The 20234-nt window shown below is 42.3% G+C and overlaps 1 protein-coding gene across 1 annotated transcript in view; it reads left to right on the top strand.

The window, feature by feature from the left end:
* The window catches only part of LOC115197059 (DENN domain-containing protein 5B), a 50045-nt gene extending 33135 nt beyond the window's left edge, over positions 1-16910 (top strand). Inside the window, exons 19-21 of the mRNA XM_029758224.1 lie at positions 10419-10545; positions 10938-11100; positions 14358-16910. Coding sequence (XP_029614084.1) covers positions 10419-10545; positions 10938-11100; positions 14358-14541 — 474 coding nt within the window. The 3' untranslated portion in view covers positions 14542-16910. The remainder of the gene's footprint in view (positions 1-10418; positions 10546-10937; positions 11101-14357) is intronic.
* Positions 16911-20234: the final 3324 nt, after the last annotated feature.

Below are 20234 nucleotides of genomic sequence, written 5' to 3'. Positions count from 1 at the left end.
GAGGAACCAGTTAGTTTCTGTCATTCTTGGCTGAGCGCCCAGACATCATTCCTTCTACACACACACAACACAATTAGAACAGGCCTCTATTAATGCGCACTCACACTTTTTTACCTTGTATGAGTTTGTTAAAGAAACAATCTCACGCCCAATGCCTAGACTTAAAGAAGGATATTTTCGTACACAAGCATTAGTAAGGTTTAACAGAAAATGCCCTCGCAACTCCCCTTCCCCCCTCCAAATAAACGGCTCTGTAACAGTCTGAAATCCCCTGTATTAGTGGAGGCTGGTGGGAAGAGCTATAGGAGGACGGGCTCATTGTAATGTCTGGAAAGGAATCATCTTTTTGGCCTTCCAGTGACATCGAGTGCTGTAGGTGTCCTGGAGGGCAGGTAGTTTGCCCCTGGTGATGCATTGTGCAGACCGCACTACCCTCTGGAGAGCCTTGCGGTTGTGGGCGGAGCAGTTGCCGTACCATGCGGTGATACAGCCCAACAGGACGCTCTCGATTGTGCAGCTGTAAAAGTTTGTGTGTTTTAGGTGACAAGCCAAATTTCTTCTGAAGAGGTGACAGGGCCTCCTTCACCACGTTGTCTGTGTGGGTGGACCATTTCAGTTTGTCTGTGATGTGTACGCTGAGGAACTTAACTTTCTACCTTCTCCACTACTGTCCCGTCGATGTGGATGGGGGGATGCTCCCTCTGCTGTTTCCTGAAGACCACGATCATCTCCTTTGTTTTGTTGATGTTGAGTGCGAGGTTATTTTCCTGACACCACACTCTGAGGGCCCTCACTTCCTCCCTGTAGGCCATCTCGTCGTTGTTGGTAATCAAGCCTACCACTGTAGTGTCGTCTGCAAACTTGCTGATTTGAGTTGGAGGCGTGCATGGCCACGCAGGCATGGGTGAACAGGGAGTACAGGAGGGGGCTGAGAATTCACCCTTGTGGGGCCCCAGTGTTGAGGATCAGCGGGGTGGAGATGTTGTTTCCTACCCTCACCACCTGGGGGGCGGCCCGTCAAGAAGTCCAGTACGCAGTGGCATAGGGTGGGGTCGAGACCCAGGATCTTGAGCTTAATGACGAGTTTGGAGGGTACTATGGTGTTAAATGCTGAGCTGTAGTCAATGAACAGCATTCTTACATAGGTATTCCTCTTGTCCAGATGGGATAGGGCAGTGTGATGGTGATTGCAACGTCTGCGGACCTATTGGGGTGGTAAGCAAATTGGAGTGGGTCTAGGGTATCAGGTAGGGTGGAGGTGATATGATCCTTGACTAGTCTCTCAAAGAACTTCATAATGACAGAAGTGAGTGCTACGGGACGATAGTCATTAAGTTCAGTTACCTTAGCTTTCTTGGGAACAGGAACAATGGTGGCCATCTTGAAGCATGTGGGCACAGCAGACTGGGATAGGGATTGATTGAGTATGTCCGTAAACACACCAGCGCATGCTCTGAGGACACGACTAGGGATTACATCTGGGCCGGCAGCCTTGCGAGGGTTAACACGTTTAAATGTTTTACTCACGTTGGCCACGGTGAAGGAGAGCCCACAGGCTTTGGTAGCGGGCCGTGTCAGTGGCACTGTATAGTCCTTAAAGCGAGCAAAGAACTTGTTTAATTTGTCTGGGAGCAAGACGTCGATGTCTGCGACAGGGCTGGTTTTCTTTTTGTAATCCGTGATTGGGTGTAGACCTTGCCACATACGTCTTGTGTTTCAGCCGTTGAATTGCGACTCTACTTTGTCTCTATACTGACGCTTTGCTTGTTTGATTGCCTTACGGAGGAAATAGCTACACTGTTTGTATTCGGTCATGTTTCCAGTCGCCTTGCCATGATTAAAAGCGGTGGTTCGCGCTTTCAGTTTTGCTGCCGAATGCTGCCATCAATCCATGGTTTCTGGTAAGAGAAGGTTTTAGTAGTCACAGTGTGTACAACATCACTGATGCACTTGCTAATAAACTTGCTCACAAAGTCAGCGTATACGTCAATGTTGTTGTCTGAGGCTACCCGGAACATATCCCAGTCCACGTGATCGAAGCAGTCTTGAAGCGTGGAATCTGATTGGTCAGACCAGCGTTGGATAGACCTGAGCACGGGCGTTTCCTGTTTTAGTTTCTGTCTATAGGCTGGGAGAAACAAAATGGAGTCCTGGTCAGATTTGCCGAAGGGAGGGGAGGGAGGGAGAGCTTTGTATGCATCGCGGATGTTAGAGTAGCAATGATCCAGAATGCTACAAGCGTGTGTCGCGCATTTGATATGCTGATTAAAATTTAGGAAGCCTTGTTCTAAAATTAGCTTTGTTAAAATCCCCAGCTACAATAAATGCAGCCTCAGGATATATGGTTTCTAGTTTACATAGAGTCCAGTAAAGTTCTTTCAGCAGGGCCGTCGAGGTGTCTGCTTGGTAGATAATTCGGTCGGCATTTGATTGCAAGGAATTTTAGGTCAGGTGAACAAAAGGACTTGAGTTCCTGTATGTTGTTATGATTACACCATGAGTCGTTAATCATAAGGCATACACCCCCGCCCTTCTTCTTAGCAGAGAGATTTTTGTTTCTGTAGTGTTAAGATTTTCCTTCACTTGGAACTAAGGGGCCTAGCCTGAACTATGAAAAATCGCCCCAGACCATTATTCCTCCTCCACCAGTTGGCACTATGCATTGGGGCAGGTAACGTTCTCCTGGCTTCCGCATACCCAGATTCATCCGTTTGACTGCCAGATGGTGAAGCGTGATTCATCCCTCCAGAGAACACGTTTCCACTGTTAGAGTCCAATGGCGGTGAGCTTTACACCACTCCAGCCGACGCTTGGCATTGCGCATGGTGATCTTAGGCTTGTGTGGAGCTGCTCAACCATGGAAACCCATTTCATGAAGATCCTGACGAACAGTTCTTGTGCTGACGTTCCTTCCAGAGACAGTTTGGAACTCTGTAGTGAGTGTTGCAACCGAGGACAGACAATTTTTACGCACTACAAAATGGTATATCATAACCTGCAGTTGAGGAACAATGGGAAAGTAGTTCTGCTTTGAAAGTTGATTAATTTGAAACTCCACTTTTGAGAAAATGTCCCTTGAATGTTTTGGTATGCCTACTGGAGAGCTCTCCTTTGTCGACACCTATTCAGCATCGTTCACACCCTCTGAAGCCTTAGCCCCACCCATCTCTTTAAGGATTCACATGTGCTAAACAGAGTGAGTAAGGTAGTGTAGTAAACAACCAAAGATTTCAAGACTGAAAAGAGTGAAAGTAGTAGCCTACAATAACGAATAACTCCAGGTAAAAATACACTTTATCTAGTCCTTGGCCTATATCCTAATCTGACTTTGCACATTTGCGTAGTAGCGATATCAAAAATACAAAGTGTCCAGATAAAAAATATTTTATAATTATTAGATGACGCTTACCCAGACACACTTGTCTAAATTGATGGGTCATGTGAAAGGAATGCTATAACCACCCCCCAGCCAAATCTACCTAAGAAGATGGGTCACTTTTGTCTAGACATGTATACATGTTCATGAAATTCAATAGATGGCCGTAATCACCCCCAGAGACACACCTGACTAACTTAATGGGTCATGTAATCATTTAGTGAAGTGGAGTATTTTTGTTTAGACATGTAGGTAGCTAGCTAGCTAAAGAAGGAACCATAATCCCAACCCATACTACTAGCAATACAAACAGATTTTCATAGCTAGCCACCGTGCATGAAATGCTGTAGTATGAATCTGCAGGTACCTAAAGCTAACCAACTACATTCAATGTTAACTAGCTAGCTAACATTAGAATATAACTAGCAATGCAAATGGATTTTTGAGATATTAATAATATTATTACACAGATCATACATGTAACGCAAGCTAGTGAGCCAGCAAGCTAACGTTCCCTAGCTAGCTAACAGTACGCTTTAACTTGCAATGAAAACAACTTTGACAAAATTAGAAACGTATAATAACTGAAAATGTAGCTAGACTCTTACCCGTATACATGGATGATCGCTTTACAGCAGACTGGAACCCCTGTTACTAAGTAAGGCATTCTGTGTCATGTACATTTTGTTTGTACAGCTTGTTTGGCCCGCGTTGTGTCAAATCACTCCGGTTCACACTGATCGTGTGCAGAAAGTAGTCCATCACAACTTTTTCCCACTGATCTTTGTCGATAGTGCCTGCTAAATTCAGGGCAGCAATGTTGTTGAGAGTAGTAGCAACACTTGCCGTTTTCCATGGCTAATGTTAGATCTTTAAAAAATGCCACAGTAGCAAGTATCTACACATACTGAGCAGCTCATGTTATAGACAGAAGCATGCTACATGGCAGACCAATCCGAACTCATCTCTCGGCATGTCCAGCGTATCCATTATCTCAGCCAATCATGGCTAGAGTGAAAGTTCCTGTATTTTTCTGTGGCTAAACCAACTAGGCTCATAATTTTAATAATTGTATTTGTATTTACAGATGGCATACAAGTCTGTTATTAAGGCACATGAAAGTTCACATGTTCCAAAAGGCATTTCTGCCAAAAAACACATTGAGTTCAAGTTCAAAGGCCTCTCCTGTGAAGTAGTGACGTGCGAAATATGCCTAGCTTCCTGAAATGGGTCACATTTGTGCTTTTCTAGAGCGCATTTAAGTTTGGCAAAGACTATATATATTTTTTATTTGTATTGCATAGATACATAGCCACTGACCAATCTGCATTAACCTCTTATAGGAGGAATCACCAATAAGGTCACACTCTCAACTGTGCAACAGTGTAGGACAGATTCATGCTGGAAGAATCTACTGCCATACTGTGTTCGATCTAGTCTAGCCATCTTGTCTCAAGAGGACCACAATGGAAATAAGTCCCAGACTTTATTGTGTGTTAACCTCGATGATTTTATTAATGTGCATGTATGGCGGTTTAAGTTTTATGTGTGCTTGTTTTTTTTAAATGGTCGAATTAATAAACAAAATAAACTGAACTAAAGGGGAAAGGAGAGGGATTTATGGTTCTATTTTTATGTCTTGTTTTTTTGTGGGAGGGGTATTGGAGGACAACTGGAGGTCTACTTAGAGTTAGTATGGATACGTATTTCAAAATGGTGGTAAGAACAGTGATAAGTATATCAAAATGGTGGTAAGAACAGTGATAAGTATCTCAAAATGGTGGTAAGAACAGTGATAAGTATCTCAAAATGGTGGTAAGGACAGTGATAAGTATCTCAAAATGTAACCCATCATGGTAACCGGTGAATTAAGTATAGCTAGCTATAACTCCAATGGTTTGGCTGATAATAAGAAAGGAAGAGCAGTTTTTACCTGGCTAAAGGGATAAAGATGACCATATTTATTGTCTTCAGGAAACTAATTGAATATCTTCCTGAAGAAGTGGCCTGGGATTTTTTTTTTTTTATAAATCTATTTCAGTTATGCGTTAAGAAATTCCAAAGGTGTTATGATCCTGTTAAAAACAATTTGGATCTCGAGGTACAATCCGTTAAAATAGATCCTCGAGGACGATGGATTGCCTTCTACTTGATGATAAACAGATCTATATGGACCAAATAATTATGATCCAAACTTCTTTGAAAACAACACATAACACCCAGTCGCAACTGAATTGCGGTTGCATTTGGCTTCTTGCTAGGAGGTTGGTAGTTATCCTGAGGTTCATTGGGTCTTCGTGTCCTCTGGGAGGATGGGAACCCAATTGCGCACAGCCATGTTGTGCAACACACAGCAAGCCATTACAATTCTGCACGCTTTCTCAGGCTTGTACAGGTGTCTCCCACCGCGTGTATCAAGGCACAGACATCTCCCTTTTAGTGCACCTATTGTGCGCTCCACAAGGGAGTGGATGAGACCGTGGAGCTCATTGAAGCGCCTCTCTTGTGCGCCCTGGGGGTTGGTGATCAGCCAGGGATTAAGGGGATATGCCCTATTACCTGGGAGGAGGGAAAAACCTTTACATGATGCAGGGCAAATAATTGTGACTATTTCATAATTAGGCCTGCTAACTACAGTTGATGTTGGAAGTTTACATACACCTTAGCCAAATACATTTAAACCCGGTTGTTCACAAATCCTTATATTTAATTCTAGTAAAAAAAATCCATGTTTTAGGTCAGTTAGGATCACCACTTTATTTTAAGAATGTGAAATGTCAGAATAATAGTAGAGTGATTTATTTCAGCTTTTATTTCTTTCATCACATTCCCAGTGGGTCAGAAGTTTACATACACTCAATTAGTATTTGGTAGCATTGCCTTTAAATTGTTTAACTTGGGTCAAACATTTTGGGTAGCCATCCACAAGCTTCCTACAATAAGTTGGGTGAATTTTGACCCATTCCTCCTGACAGAGCTGGTGTAACTGAGTCAGGTTTGTAGGCCTCCTTGCTCGCACACGCTTTTTCAGTTCTGTCCACAAATTTTCTATAGGATTGAGGTCAGGGCTTTGTGATGGCCACTCCAATACCTTGACTTTGTTGTCCTTAAGCCATTTTGCCACAACTTTGGAAGTATGCTTGGGGTCATTGTTCATTTGGAAGACCCATTTGAAACCAAGCTTTAACTTCCTGACTGATGTCTTGAATATATCCACATAATTTTCCTTCCTCATGATGTCATCTATTTTGTGAAGTGCACCAGTCCCTTCTGCAGCAAAGCACCCCCACAACATGATGCTGCTACCCCCATGCTTCACGTTGGGATGGTGTTCTTCGGGCTTGCAAGCCCTCCCCCTTTTACCTCCAAACATAACAATGGTCATTATGGCCAAACAGTTCTATTTGTGTTTCATCAGACCAGAGGACATTTTCCAAAAAGTACGATCTTTGTCCCCATGTGCAGTTGCAAACCGGAGTCTGGCTTTTTTTATGGCGGTTTTGGAGCAGTGGCTTCTTCCTTGCTGAGCGGCCTTTCAGGTTATGTTGATATAGGACTCGTTTTACTGTGGATATAGATACTTTTGTACCTGTTTTCTCCAGCATCTTCACAAGGTCCTTTCCTGTTGTTCTGGGATTGATTTGCATTTTTTGCACCAAAGTACGTTCATCTCTAGTAGACAGAATGCGTCTTCTTCCTGAGCAGTATGACGGCTGCGTGGTCCCATGGTGTTTATACTTGCGTACTATTGTTTGTACAGATGAACGTGGTACCTTCAGGCATTTGGAAATTGCTCCCAAGTATGAACCACACTTGTGGTACAATGTATTTCAAGGTCTTGGCTGATTTCTTTTGATTTTCCCATGATGTCAAGCAAAGAGGCACTGAGTTTGAAGGTAGACCTTGAAATACATCCACAGGTACACCTCCAATTGACTCAAATGATGTCAATTAGCCTATCAGAAGCTTCTAAAGCCATGACATCATTTTCTGGAATTTCCCAAGCTGTTTAAAGGCACAGTCAACTTAGTGTATGTAAACTTCTGATCCACTGGAATTGTGATACAGTGAATTATAAGTGAAATAATTTGTCCGTAAACAATTGTTGGAAAAATGACTTGTGTCATACACAAAGTAGATGTCCTAACCGACTTGCCAAAACTATAGTTTGTTAACAAGAAATTTGTGGAGTGGTTGAAAAACGAGTTAATGACTCCAAACTAAGTGTATGTAAACTTCCGACTTATATAAGCTAAACTGTATTTAGCTTATATATTGTCTGTTGCCCACACTGCTGTTCATCTGGATGAACGAGTCGTGACTTGAACCGGGCCAATGGTCAACAACATTGGTGAGTGTCATTTGTAGATCACAAATCACTTGCACATTGATGGAGTGGAAGTTTTTCCAGTTCACATACACAAACTTGTTCTCACTGTTGCCCTTATTGCAACACGAGGGCAGTCGATCGCCCCGATAACAATTTGGAAAACCTTCCATTGCTACATATTGCAGTTTGTTTGCCTGTTCACTGGCTGTGTAGGGGAACCGTATGTACCTCAGACGAATGATGCCATCCAACACTTGGCATTATGCGGCTGGGGGAGGGCTGTGATATGCCCGATCTGTCACACTATTCCCTCTGAAAGGTCCCTGTGGCTAGGAACCCAACAGTGGTCAAAATCTGCACATGGACAGGTATTGCCTGATTGCGGCGTGTAGGCCATGCAAGCATTTACCCAAATTCAGCACATCGGTCCAACAGAATGGCTCTGGGGAACCTGTATTGGCTCATAAGCCAGTCATCATTGTGGGCAAAATAAATCTGCTCGTCTCAAAAGACGCTCGCGGAGAATAACCATGCCAAGATTGCCAACACAGCCCTGGTCTTTGGATGTGGCTAGTCTAGAACACACATGGGTGTATTTATATAAACAGAGACAATTTTGAGTAATTGCTTGCACCAGTGCAGTGAAATGCATCAATGTTAAATGTTAATGAGTGAGAATTGATTAGCCTATAAAGAATAGCCATAGGCCCAAGTGACAAATTATATTTAACCTATAATGGAAAAATAGTTAAAATAATAAGTGACATTAAGAATACAAAATAATTATGCATTTTATTTGTATAGCACTATTTTAACAACACCACATGCATGCTATACATAGGCTTAAGCCTAACAGGATACTGTTTAGTGTGTATTTTTAGCTTCTTGGCTGTGCGTAGGCATGGTCTAAAGTTTGCCGAGAGAAAAGCACATTCTCACGTTTAGTTCTTATAAATTCAAACTTTTTTTGTGAAAACTGGCATACACGTTTTGTTGTATATGTTGTACGTATGCAATGTTTATAAATGAGCCCCCCAGGGCTCCAGCTATGCATTTTGTTTGCTAACTTGCTAGTTAAGTGGCTCGTTTGCAAGATCAAGCTTCTTGGTTACAACAAGAATCAAGATTGCTGCTGCCTAAATTGTTCTGTGTGTTTTTTATGTTTGGAAAGAAATCCCTTGTGTCCACTGCGGGTAATACCGTATACCCCGGTATGGTACAGGAACTGTATGATCATCTGGATACCGCCCAACCCTAGTGTGTTCGTGTTTCTTGACCTTCACTCTGCAAGGCAGAATCTCTCACAGTTAAAAGGCAGACTGGCTTTTTTTCTCTCTAGTCTATGGCCTTCTCTGACCTCCCCTTTAAAAGCCTGCTCTGGAGCCGTATCCACAGTGTCTCAGGGTAAAGAATTGGTCATAAGTCTGAGAGTAGACGTTTTACTCCTACTCTTATGGCTAAAAATAAAAGCTATTCATGAAGCCCTTTTAGTCGTAAGAGTCCTACCTATTCGACAGATATTCAGGAGAGCTCGAGCTGTCCTAACCAGTTAGGTTACCAGCAGGTGTCTTGATGATTGGCAGAGAGTCAGTGGGTCCTGCACCATAGACAGGCAATACTGTATGATTCAGTGCAATAGGCCCATCACATTATTTGAAAAAAAAGAGTAGGCAAAGTGTTCATGTCAGGTGAAAATTATAGGCCGTTAAATGTTTTACCATTGCAACATTTGGTTCACCTTGGTTTTCTGTAGCGTGCTACAGAGTTCACAGCTGGCAATTCCTACTCGCGATTGGTTATTCCCCATGATTGGCAACAACGTCACCACAATCTTTCCTTTACGTACCTCCAACTGTCCTGATTACGAGCCCAGTTCAACTTTTATGGGTTGATTTTACTCCTGGATCAGATTTTCTCTGAGCAGCGTTTTTAATATCATCCTAAAACGTACTCTGAGCGAAGAGGTTTTTTGTTGTTGTCCTAAAACGGGTTTTAACAGGATTCCTAGGACCTTTTCTGAGACGCTTGATCTCCCCTTTAAACACCAAGCCCTGTAGTGACTGTTGGTGAATCACGGTAGTATTGCTACTATGGGGCCTGTGGCTCACCTTAATAACATTTTAATTGGATGACACTTAACCCCTGCCACCAGGACAACTCCTCTATCAATCAGCTTGAATAAATTACCCTTTCCTTGGCACAGTAGAAGCTGAGGAGCCCTGCAGATTTACACAGACCCTCAGTGAATTGTAAATGAAAGAAAATTGGAAAGAAAGTGCCTTAAAATCCATTTAATTATAATGTATAAAAACACACCGCTTTGGGTGATTGTGTCACAGCAAGTGCTTTGGATTTGGTTGTTTTAATTCTCAATACGCTGTTGGAACCTGAAGGGAAAGCTGAAGCGTGGTACTTTGAAAGCCCTCTGGAAATGAAGTGTAGTAAATACTATCGCCCTGTGTTGGGGTTTGTCACCTTGGCGACCATAATACAACTCCTCCACACTCCAGCCCGACAATTGTACAGTAGAAGCAAGTCAATAGTGCCTCATTTGCAAGGACACTTTATGGGATGTGAAAATTGGCTACTCATACCATTGAACTCAGGCATCAAATGTCATTGTGGTGGACACCTGGCTTACTAAACCTGCGTTCCAATTTCTGTGATGATATGCCCAAACGTTTCTGAACGCAAGACCTCTCCTCTCCTCAGAGGGGGAACCTGACTGCTCTGCTGTGTGGAGAGGAGGGGCTGGTGCGCTCCCTGGAACAGTTCCTCCTACATGGCTTCAAGTCCTCCCGCTTATTCCAAAGGAGTGTGTTCATATGGGACTTTGTGGGTAAGTGGGTGTGTGTGTGTGCACGTGGACAGACTATGTGGATTGTAGTAATGTCAGTCCATATAACTTGTCTCAATCTAGTGGCTGGTTAGTACAAGTTCACTTTTACATTATTCATTGTTAGTGCAACACAGCATGATTCATCCATTACAGTAAACAGCCTCATCTTTGCCTTCAAACAGTTATTTTTCTAGAACAGTACTTACACTTACTGAAATCATAGAACGACTTCTCAATTTGGCCGACTCCTTAGCTCAGATCCTTATTCCATAGTTATCCAAGGGTCATCCTTGACATAGAAATAAAATTACTAGAATTCTAGTGTAGGAATAGTAATTTCTATGAACCCTGTCCTTCTAATGTGTTACCTGCTCCGCACCTCTCCCCCACAGAGAAGGTGGTGGTTTCCATGGAGACGGCAGATCAAATGGGTGACTTGCGGGGGTCAACGGAACTGTGTGACTCTCTGTGTCACTATGCCAACGCCATCAACGCCTCGCCGCGGAACATCGGCAAGGAGGGCAAGTTCCAGCTGCTGGTCTGCCTGGGAGTCAGGTGAGAGGTCAAAGTTGAAAGTTCAAACGGCAATTGAGATGGTAGGGGCCAGGAGGATGTAACGTCACATCACAAAACATTCAGATATACTGTAAATATATTTAGTATGTTAGGTTCTAATTTTCAGAGTTCAAACTCAACGGACGCTATGAAAGCGTCACAGGTCTTCCCTGTGGCTCAGTTGGTAGAGCATGGTGTTTGCAACGCCAGCATGGTGTGTGCAACGCCAGGGTTGTGGGTTCGATTCCCACGGGGGGCCAGTACAAAAAAAAAATGCATGAAATGAAATGTATGCACTCACTACTGTAAGTCGCTCTGGATAAGAGCGTCTGCTAAATGACTAAAATGTAAAAGCTTAACCAAGTTTATTCTTCCCAGAGGGTCAGTACAGCTGCATTAGACAAAAACATTTTCACACAAGCACTGATATTTAACCCTTCCTCCAAGGCTGAGTGTCCACTTACACATCTGTACAAACATTGTCTTTACTGCTAGGCAGGACACTTAAGTGATACGGGCCATAAACTTTTCTTTCTCCCTTAATAACGTGACCTGAGCTGATCTCGACCCCCCCCTTCATCACTAATCCACGGCTCTCTCCCCTTATCAGTGCCTGCCACATGTGATCGCTTTCCCTGCACTCAGCACATTCCAAGCTTAATTGCACACACCACATACCTTCCTCCTACAGATAACCATTTACTTCTGGTGTAGACCCTCTAAACCTAAGCACTCAATATTTCAACAGGATACCTGATATAATGTAAACGTTATACCCTCTCTCCCTCAGTGACATGAATAAGTATATTTCAGATTCTCAGAACCCAACAAGTAGAACAGATATGACTGTCATGCAGAATAGGGAATCATTTCAGCTCTGATCATCATATTTCTATCTGCGTGTTCAGAACGCCGCATCCCTCAGAATAAACCCCAGTTGAGACCCCACTTGTGCAGGTGGGACTTGGATAGATGCATTCGAACAGGGCCTTCTAATGAAAATCGGAGCGTCACCCCTGCCCTCTGGTGGTTGTGTTAATTGTGTCAGTCAGAGTTACACACTTTCCCTCCCCCTGAAGCCCCTGAGCGCTCCTCAGACAGAGTGGCTTGCAGCAGGACTGGGCCCGTATCCACACAAAGTAGAAGATTGGTCGTAAGTGCTGAGAATAAACATTTTACTCTTATGAGTAAAAATAAAAGCTTTAATCATAAGAGTCACCCCTAGTCGACAGATATTTAGGACACCTCATGAGCTGTCCTAACCAGTTAAGAGTTACCAGCACGTGTCTTGATAATAGAGAAATGCAGTGAGTCAGTGGTTCCTGCACCACATGTACCGTAATTTCCGGACTATTAAGCGCACCTGAATATAAGCCGCACCCACTGAATTTAAAAAAATATATTATTTTGAACATAAATAAGCCGCACATGTCTATAAGCCGCAGGTGCCTACCAGTACATTGAAACAAATGAACTTTACACAGGCTTTAACGAAACACGGCTTGTAACAAAAATAAATAGGCTTTAACGAAACACGGCTTGTAACAAAAAATAAAACATTTGCAGTAAGCTTTAGTTGTCTTTTTGCACTGAGTCAATTCCTCACGCTGCTGTTTCAAACGTCTTATCATCGACTCATTAAGACCAAGCTCCCGTGCAGCAGGTCTATTTCCTTTTCCAACAGCCAGATCAATCTCCTTCAACTTGAAAGCTGCATCATATGCATTTCTCCGTGTCTTTGCCATGATGAGGGTGACAAAATGACTACCGTAATCAGAATGATGGGAAGTTTGAGAGTGCTCGATTTAATCTAAACAGTAAACAAAAAAGTTGTTTGACCTTAACCCGTTCGGCAATTTCATTGGTCTAATGAAAGCTTCATGCCGCCAAAACTGAGCACGTCACAGAATGTTTTTTGGAGAAAAAAAAATTGAAAGCGGGAAAAATCCATATATTAGCCGCGTCATTGTTTAAGCCGCGAGGTTCAAAGCCTGGGAAAAAAAGTTGCGGCTTATAGTCCGGAATTTACGGTAATTGCTTTGGAGTAGTTAAAAATAATGTTTTGATAATTCTATATGGTAGGCCGTCATTGTAAATAAGAATTCGTTCTTAACCGACTTGCCTAGTGAAATAAAGGTTAAATTAATACAACATTTTGAAAATGTCAACATTTTAAATACATCAATAACCTAGATGTGTATGCAACCTTTGACAATGATTTCACATGCTATACCTAAATACTTATAACAAATAGGCTAATAAATCAACATTTTGATTATTTAATTACCTGCATTGTTATTTCAAGTTGTCCCTTTGGAGTGCAATATCACATTGTATGAATTGGCTCAGACTTTGCCTGGGCAGTCTTAACATCATCCTAAAACCTAGCTCTGAGCTTGGAGTTTTCTTTAGTCTTAAAACAGGTTTTATCAGGATTCCTAGGACCTTTTCTGAGAGGCTTTGTGGATACGGGCCCTGGTCTCCAAGGCCCAGGGGTGGCACTATACAGTTTTCACTGGGGGTAGGTAAGGAGTAGCTTGGTCCATGCATACAAGTGCTTGCAATATATGGTACATGCGTGTATGTGCAAGGGCTATTCTAGAGGGGGCTTCAGCACAGTCTTGCCCCTTCCTGGAGCCGCCAAGGCCTCACAGTCGCCAACCTGACTCGTTTACATCACACTCTGTTATTTCGGTGAGGATTTTGGGCTGTAAGTGGTCTGAGGTGCTTTGTTTTGACATAGTACTCTCCTGTATATTGTATCTACATTTTCCTGAGATGGACCACCTAGCTAGTCACTGACCACTACTGGAAGAAGCATCAAATAAAACCCATATCGAATGAGCTCACTTAATTGATGCTGTTGAATTTTAAATAAAATGCCTAACTTGAATCTGAGGACCTAGTCAACAGCTCCAGGTACAAGTTGCCTCTATAGGCACAGATTTAGGATCAGCATCCTCTCGCCAATTCCAATCCTTAACCATTATAGCATAAATGCAAGACTTTGCTTAGATCAGTTGCCTTAGGGCCACTTCGTCCTTATCAGAGTAATCACGGGGTGTATTTAGAGAGGTAGAACATTGCAGATAGAAATGTAATGAATAGAGCTGACATGATCCCTCTATTTCACATGGTAGGCAATCAGATTTGTTTTACACAATGCATTTCTGTCTGAACGTTAGGTAGCATTGCGCCCTCTTGAACAGGCCTGTGAAGAAAGTTATGATTTGACCTTTGACCCTCTGTGTTGGCAGGGACCAGCTGCTGCCCCAGTGGCTCCCCTTGTTGGCCGAGTCCCACCTGACGGCTCGTCTCTACGAGGAGTCGGCTTTGGTCCAGGACCGCGCCGCCGTCAACTCCCTCTCCCGCATCCTCCATACCCTCCACGAGTTCCCCATCACCCTGGAGACGGCCCTCATTAAGGGGGTTGACCTCTAACCCCACCGCCGCTGAGGACACTGGGATATGGAGTTTTACCCCTATTCACAGAATGCACAACGTACACAGGGTAGCAGGACCTCAACAGAGTCGAGTGACTGCTAGGGCTGGCACAATTACCGTATAACCGTGTAACTGACGGTTATGGATGAAGACTGTCATGAAAATAAAATCACCTTCATAACCATTTAAATTATGATCATGTTTTTTTGGGGGGTGGAATGAACAGCTGACAGGACGGCTGGGCATTTGTGCAGTTGCGTCGGTTTCTGCTGTAACATGGACTCTACAACGGTGAAACTTTGTTGCTCCTTGGTGAAACAAGCAGGATGTTGTAGCAAACTAGTATTCGGTTGCCTAGGCAGCAGTCAGGAGAAAGAAAATGTGCGTCTTTAAAGCGGCAATCTGCGGTTGAAACGATAAAAAAAGCGCCCCTGCTTTGGAATAAAGCTAAGGGATGGGGCAGGTGAAATGTAACCACTCTCAAATTCATAAACAGAGCTATGGATGCAAAGACTGACCATCCATGATGTCAGAATTATAGTTTTAACCATGTTTTAGGGTAAAGTGTTTGTTTAGAGTTACTTTGTTTACAAACATTGGAGTAAAACAAGCTTATATTTTAGGTTCCGATGGCGTATAACATTTGAACTAAATGAGGCATTTGTAAGTTATATTCTTCAAGAATCAATGGGTACATACCAATCAATCACAAGTCCCAAAATGAATGTAGCAACTGCAGATTGCCCCTTAAAAAAATACAAAATCGATCATTTGTTTTGCTATTCATATGGTTATATTACGGTGACTGCGTTTATTTGGCTGACTAATTACCGTCATCCAAAATGACATGACCGTCACAGCCCTAATGACTGCCTCTCACTGTGTCCTCTTCTTCCTTTCCGCACCGATCTGAGAAGACTTGGCAGTTGTAAGTAAGCAGTGTGGCACAAAGCTCGTCATTGGATCATCACCTCTTCAATCCCGTCCGATCTAGTGTAGAGGAAGGAAAGGAGACAGTGACAGGAAGTTACTTTAAGCCGAAGTCACACGAAGCAATCTGAATGCAATTTTTTTAATGCTTGCAACAAAGTCGCGTCTGGGTTGCTCAATGTGTCAACCCACAAAAATGGCCAACAACTTAGTTGCATTGCAATCGCAAGTGCTAGAAATCGATCTTATTTCACAAACTGACTGTATGCAATGTCCAATCAGTGAGCTACAAGACTTGTCATATCGTTCTGTTCGGGACTCAGATGTCACTTGCAACCAGCGTTGGGTATGTTTCTTTCTAAATGTAATCTGTTAGTTACTAGTTACCGGTCCAAAATGTAAGGGTAAAATAACTTGGATTACCCAAACGCCATAATGTAATCTGATTACTTTCTCGCTGATTAAAGTTATATGAATTTTATTTTTTTATCCGATTACATGTAATAAATTACTCCCCATGCAACCCTGCTTGCAACTTACGTCTACAACAGAAATTGCGTCCAAATTGCTTTGAGCGACACAGGTTTTAGACTATTGAGACACAGCCAGCAGGGCTGGTCAAAACTAGACAGCTGAACTCTCATGAAAAGAGGAAGTTATTTGTGGGTGGTGTCTGGGAGGGGAAGGAACCCAGAAACAAGCCACTGCCAACCGGCAGCTTCTGCAGGCCTATATTGCCACAGCACAGCAGGCCTACTGCCTTGTCCACTAAAGAAGTCAATGTCATACATACTGTACATACACACAGAAGAAAACAACATGTTTTCTTATTTCTTTTCCTCTTATGCTTATCTACACTGTGATCTGTCTCTAGGAGGAGTGAGGCGGAGTGATTCCCTTTTACTCAAGCAGCTTTGATGTCTCAGCTCACACAGGAAGAACAGGGGAGGAGAAAGGAGTTGTGGTGGTAGTGATGGTCATGAACTTTGACCTGCCCACCAGGCCTACTTTGAATCCTATTGCTGTTATGCTTTCCCTGGGAATATAAACCTGACAAATGCATGCATGGCCATATCAGGGGTGTATTCACTAGGAACCAAACGGGCCGAAACGAGGAGGGACGAACTTGTCCAATAAACGCAAATTTTCGCTACCGTTTTCAATGGTATGCACTAATGAATACACCCCTGTTTTTCTCTCTCTGTGGTGTATTCTCTAGACACAGTTTTTCTGCCCGCCAATCATGTGTATTTTTATGGTATGGGCATTGTGAATGGATTAATTTAGAATAGTTACTCTGCTCAAAAGCTGGTGTACATGTTTGTCCTCCAAACCTTGGTAACACTTTGTAATATCTTTCATGAAAAAAAACATCAAATGCTTTATAAACTATAAATGTTATAAAATATTATGCTTATAAAGGCTTACAAACAACACTTAAGTTTATAAATTGTTTATTAATGGCCTCCCGAGTGGCGCAGTGGTCTAAGGCACTGCATCGCAGTGCTAGCTGTGCCACTAGAGATCCTGGTTTGAGTCCAGGCTCTGTCCCAGCCGGCCGTGACCAGGAGACCCATGGGGCGGCGCACAATTGGCCCAGCATTGGCCGGGTTAGGGGAGGGTTTGGCCAGCAGGGATGTTCTTGTCCCATTGCACTCTAGCGACTCCTGTGGCGGGCTGGGTGCAATGCACGCTTCTGAGTTAAGCAGGTATTGTGTCAAGAAGCAGTGCTGTTCGGCTGGGTTATGTTTCGGAGGATGCACGGCTCTTCGCCTCTTCCAAGTCTGTACGGGAGTTGCAGAGATGGGACAAGACTGTAACTACCAATTGGATACCATGACATTGGGGAGAAAAAGGGGTAAAAAAATATATAAAAATGTTTATGAATGCCTATTCATGAAAGTTGATATAAAGTGTTACCAAAAACTCATGTAATTTTCTCTTGAAATTGTCTCTGTGCAACAGTTGCCTAGTCCTGTACATTGGAGGTTTATTTTACCTACTGAAGCCATAAGCGGCACGACTCTTAATGTTCCCTGACTTATTGATCTGTGTTGTTCGATTCACTGTTTGCCTCCGGGGTCATTCTGGTTTTGCTGACAAATATAGGTTAGTGAAATATTGAAAATGGTCTTGTGTTAAATGAACATTTTGTTCACACAGCTTTTTTTTTTTACTGTGAATGTTTGTTTATTTGAACGTCGCCTAGTAAAAAGTTGTCCTTCAGTCATCCAATGTTACAATATACATTGTTTTCACAAGTCTATTGTAAGTAACAATCTGTCAACAAGTAGAAAAGTGTTTTCTGCATTTTCTGATCGTAATATCATGTTGCTTATTTAATCGTAATTGCTAGGTCAAAACACTGAGTACAGAAATAAGCTTCATATTGTATTGATATTACATGTGCTTTTTGTGTTGACAAGGTCCCAAGATACTGTCTCGTGCGCTGTCCTGCAAGCACTATCCTTAGTCAAAGCCACAGTGACCAAGTCTACTAATATTACCTGAAAATAGATATTGGGGTAAGCAATAATGTATTATTGTTACTTTGAATATTTATGAAACGTGTCATTAAAGATTAAAGTCTAAGATAAACTATTTGCTTTGTTTGTCTGGTGATATGATTCCATAAGATAAGACTCCATAAGATAAATAGCCATATGCAAGGACACTATAGCTGAGTTACAGTAATAGGCAATAAGAAATGTCTGAGAATGGAATTACATTGTAAAATGTATGGATTCACATAAGGCATAAAGCTTAAGTTACAAAGCATTAACAAGTATTACAAGGTATTATTCTAAGCATGGTCAGAGAGAGAGAGCTAGAGAGAGAAAAAGATAGCATGGCTTTTGCCCATAGGTCATGGGAGAGGAAGAGGGAAAGAGAGTGTAGGTATCTCACCACAGCAAGTCAAGAACAAAAGGAAAAGAACAATGAATCTTACACCCTTTTTATAAGCATCTCATTTGTTGACCAATAGTTTTACTGTAAAGTTCATCTCTAATTAGATATCAGACATACATGATGTAATCACAAAAGAACCTCTGCTTCTCAGAGGTGTGACAATGGGGGTTGGGGAGATCAACACAGAAAAGGCTGAATTCCTGAAAAGACAAAATCTTTTGCATAGAGTGTAGATAAATGTAAGAGTCACTTCGGGGGCTGCCCTGCAACAGTACAGATGCAAACCGGTAAAAACGTTGTGCAGGTGAGTTGGAAACCAAAAGGGCTTATATGAAAACCCCACCACAAAAATACAATATAAGTACAAGAAAGGTATGCTCAATCAGATAAGCAAAGCATACTAATTATTATTTGTGTTTGTTTACTCAGTAAACACGTTTACTGAGTAAACATGAAAATATATGTTCGTGCTGGTGTGAGTTAAATCAAATCCAATTTGTCATATGCTTCGTGAACAACATGTGTAGACTAACATTGAAATGCTTACTTCAACAATGCAAAAACGTTTTAAAAAACAAAAACAAAATAATAAGGAATAAATACACAATGAGTAAGATAGCTTGGCTATGTACAAGGGGTACCAGTACCGAGTTAATGTGCAGGGGTACGAGGTACAGTTGAAGTTGGAAGTTTACATAAACCTTAGCCAAATACATTTAAACTCAGTTTTTCACAATTCCTGACATTTAATCCAAGTAAATATTCCCTGTCTTAGGTCAGTTAGGATCTCCACTTTATTTTAAGAATGTGAAATGTCAGAATAATAGTAGAGAGAATTATTTATTTCAGCTTTTATTTCTTTCATCACATTCCCAGTGGGTCAGAAGTTTGCATACACTCAATTGGTATTTGGTAGCATTGCCATTAAATTGTTTAACTTGGGTCAAACGATTCGGGTAGCCTTCCAAAAGCTTCCCACAATAGGTTGGGTGAATTTTGGCCCATTCCTCCTGACAGAGCTGGTGTAACTGAGTCAGGTTTGTAGGCCTTGCTCGCACATGCTTTTTCAGTTCTGCCCACAAATTTTCTATAAGATTGAGGTCAGGGCTTTGTGATGGCCACTCCAATACCTTGACTTTGTTGTCCTTAAGCCATTTTGCCACAACTGTGGAACTATGCTTGGGGTCATTGTCCATTTAGAAGACCCATTTGCGACCAAGCTTTAACTTCCTGACTGATGTCTTGAGATGTTGCTTCGATATATACACATAATTTTCAATTCCTCATGATGCCATCTATTTTGTGAAGTGTACCAGTCCCTCCTGCAGCAAAGCACCCCCACAACATGATGCTGCCCCTACCGTGCTTCACGGTTGGGATGGTGTTCTTCGGCTTGCAAGCTTCCCCCTTTTTCCTCCAAACATAACAATGGTCATTATGGCCAAACAGTTCTATTTTTGTTTCATCAGACCAGAGGACATTTCTCCAAAAAGTACCATCTTTGTCCCCATGTGCAGTTGCAAACCGTAGTCTGGCTTTTTTTATGCGGTTTTGGAGCAGTGGCTTCTTCCTTGCTGAGCGGCCTTTCAGGTTATGTCAATATAGGACTCGTTTTACTGTGGATATAGATACTTTTGTACCCATTTCCTCCAGCATCTTCACAAGGTCCTTTGCTGTTGTTCTGGGATTGATTTTCACTTTTCGCACCAAAGTACGTTCATCTCTAGGAGACAGAAGGAGTATCCTTCCTAAGAGGTATGATGGCTGCGTGGTCCCATGGTGTTTATACTTGCGTACTATTGTTTGTACAGATGAACGTGGTACCTTCAGGCGTTTGGAAATTGCTCCCA

This window comes from Salmo trutta, chromosome 7 (genome assembly GCF_901001165.1).
Source record: "Salmo trutta chromosome 7, fSalTru1.1, whole genome shotgun sequence".
Taxonomy (NCBI): domain Eukaryota; kingdom Metazoa; phylum Chordata; class Actinopteri; order Salmoniformes; family Salmonidae; genus Salmo; species Salmo trutta.
Note: the sequence above shows the minus strand (reverse complement) of the source record. Positions and strands in the feature narration are given on the sequence as shown.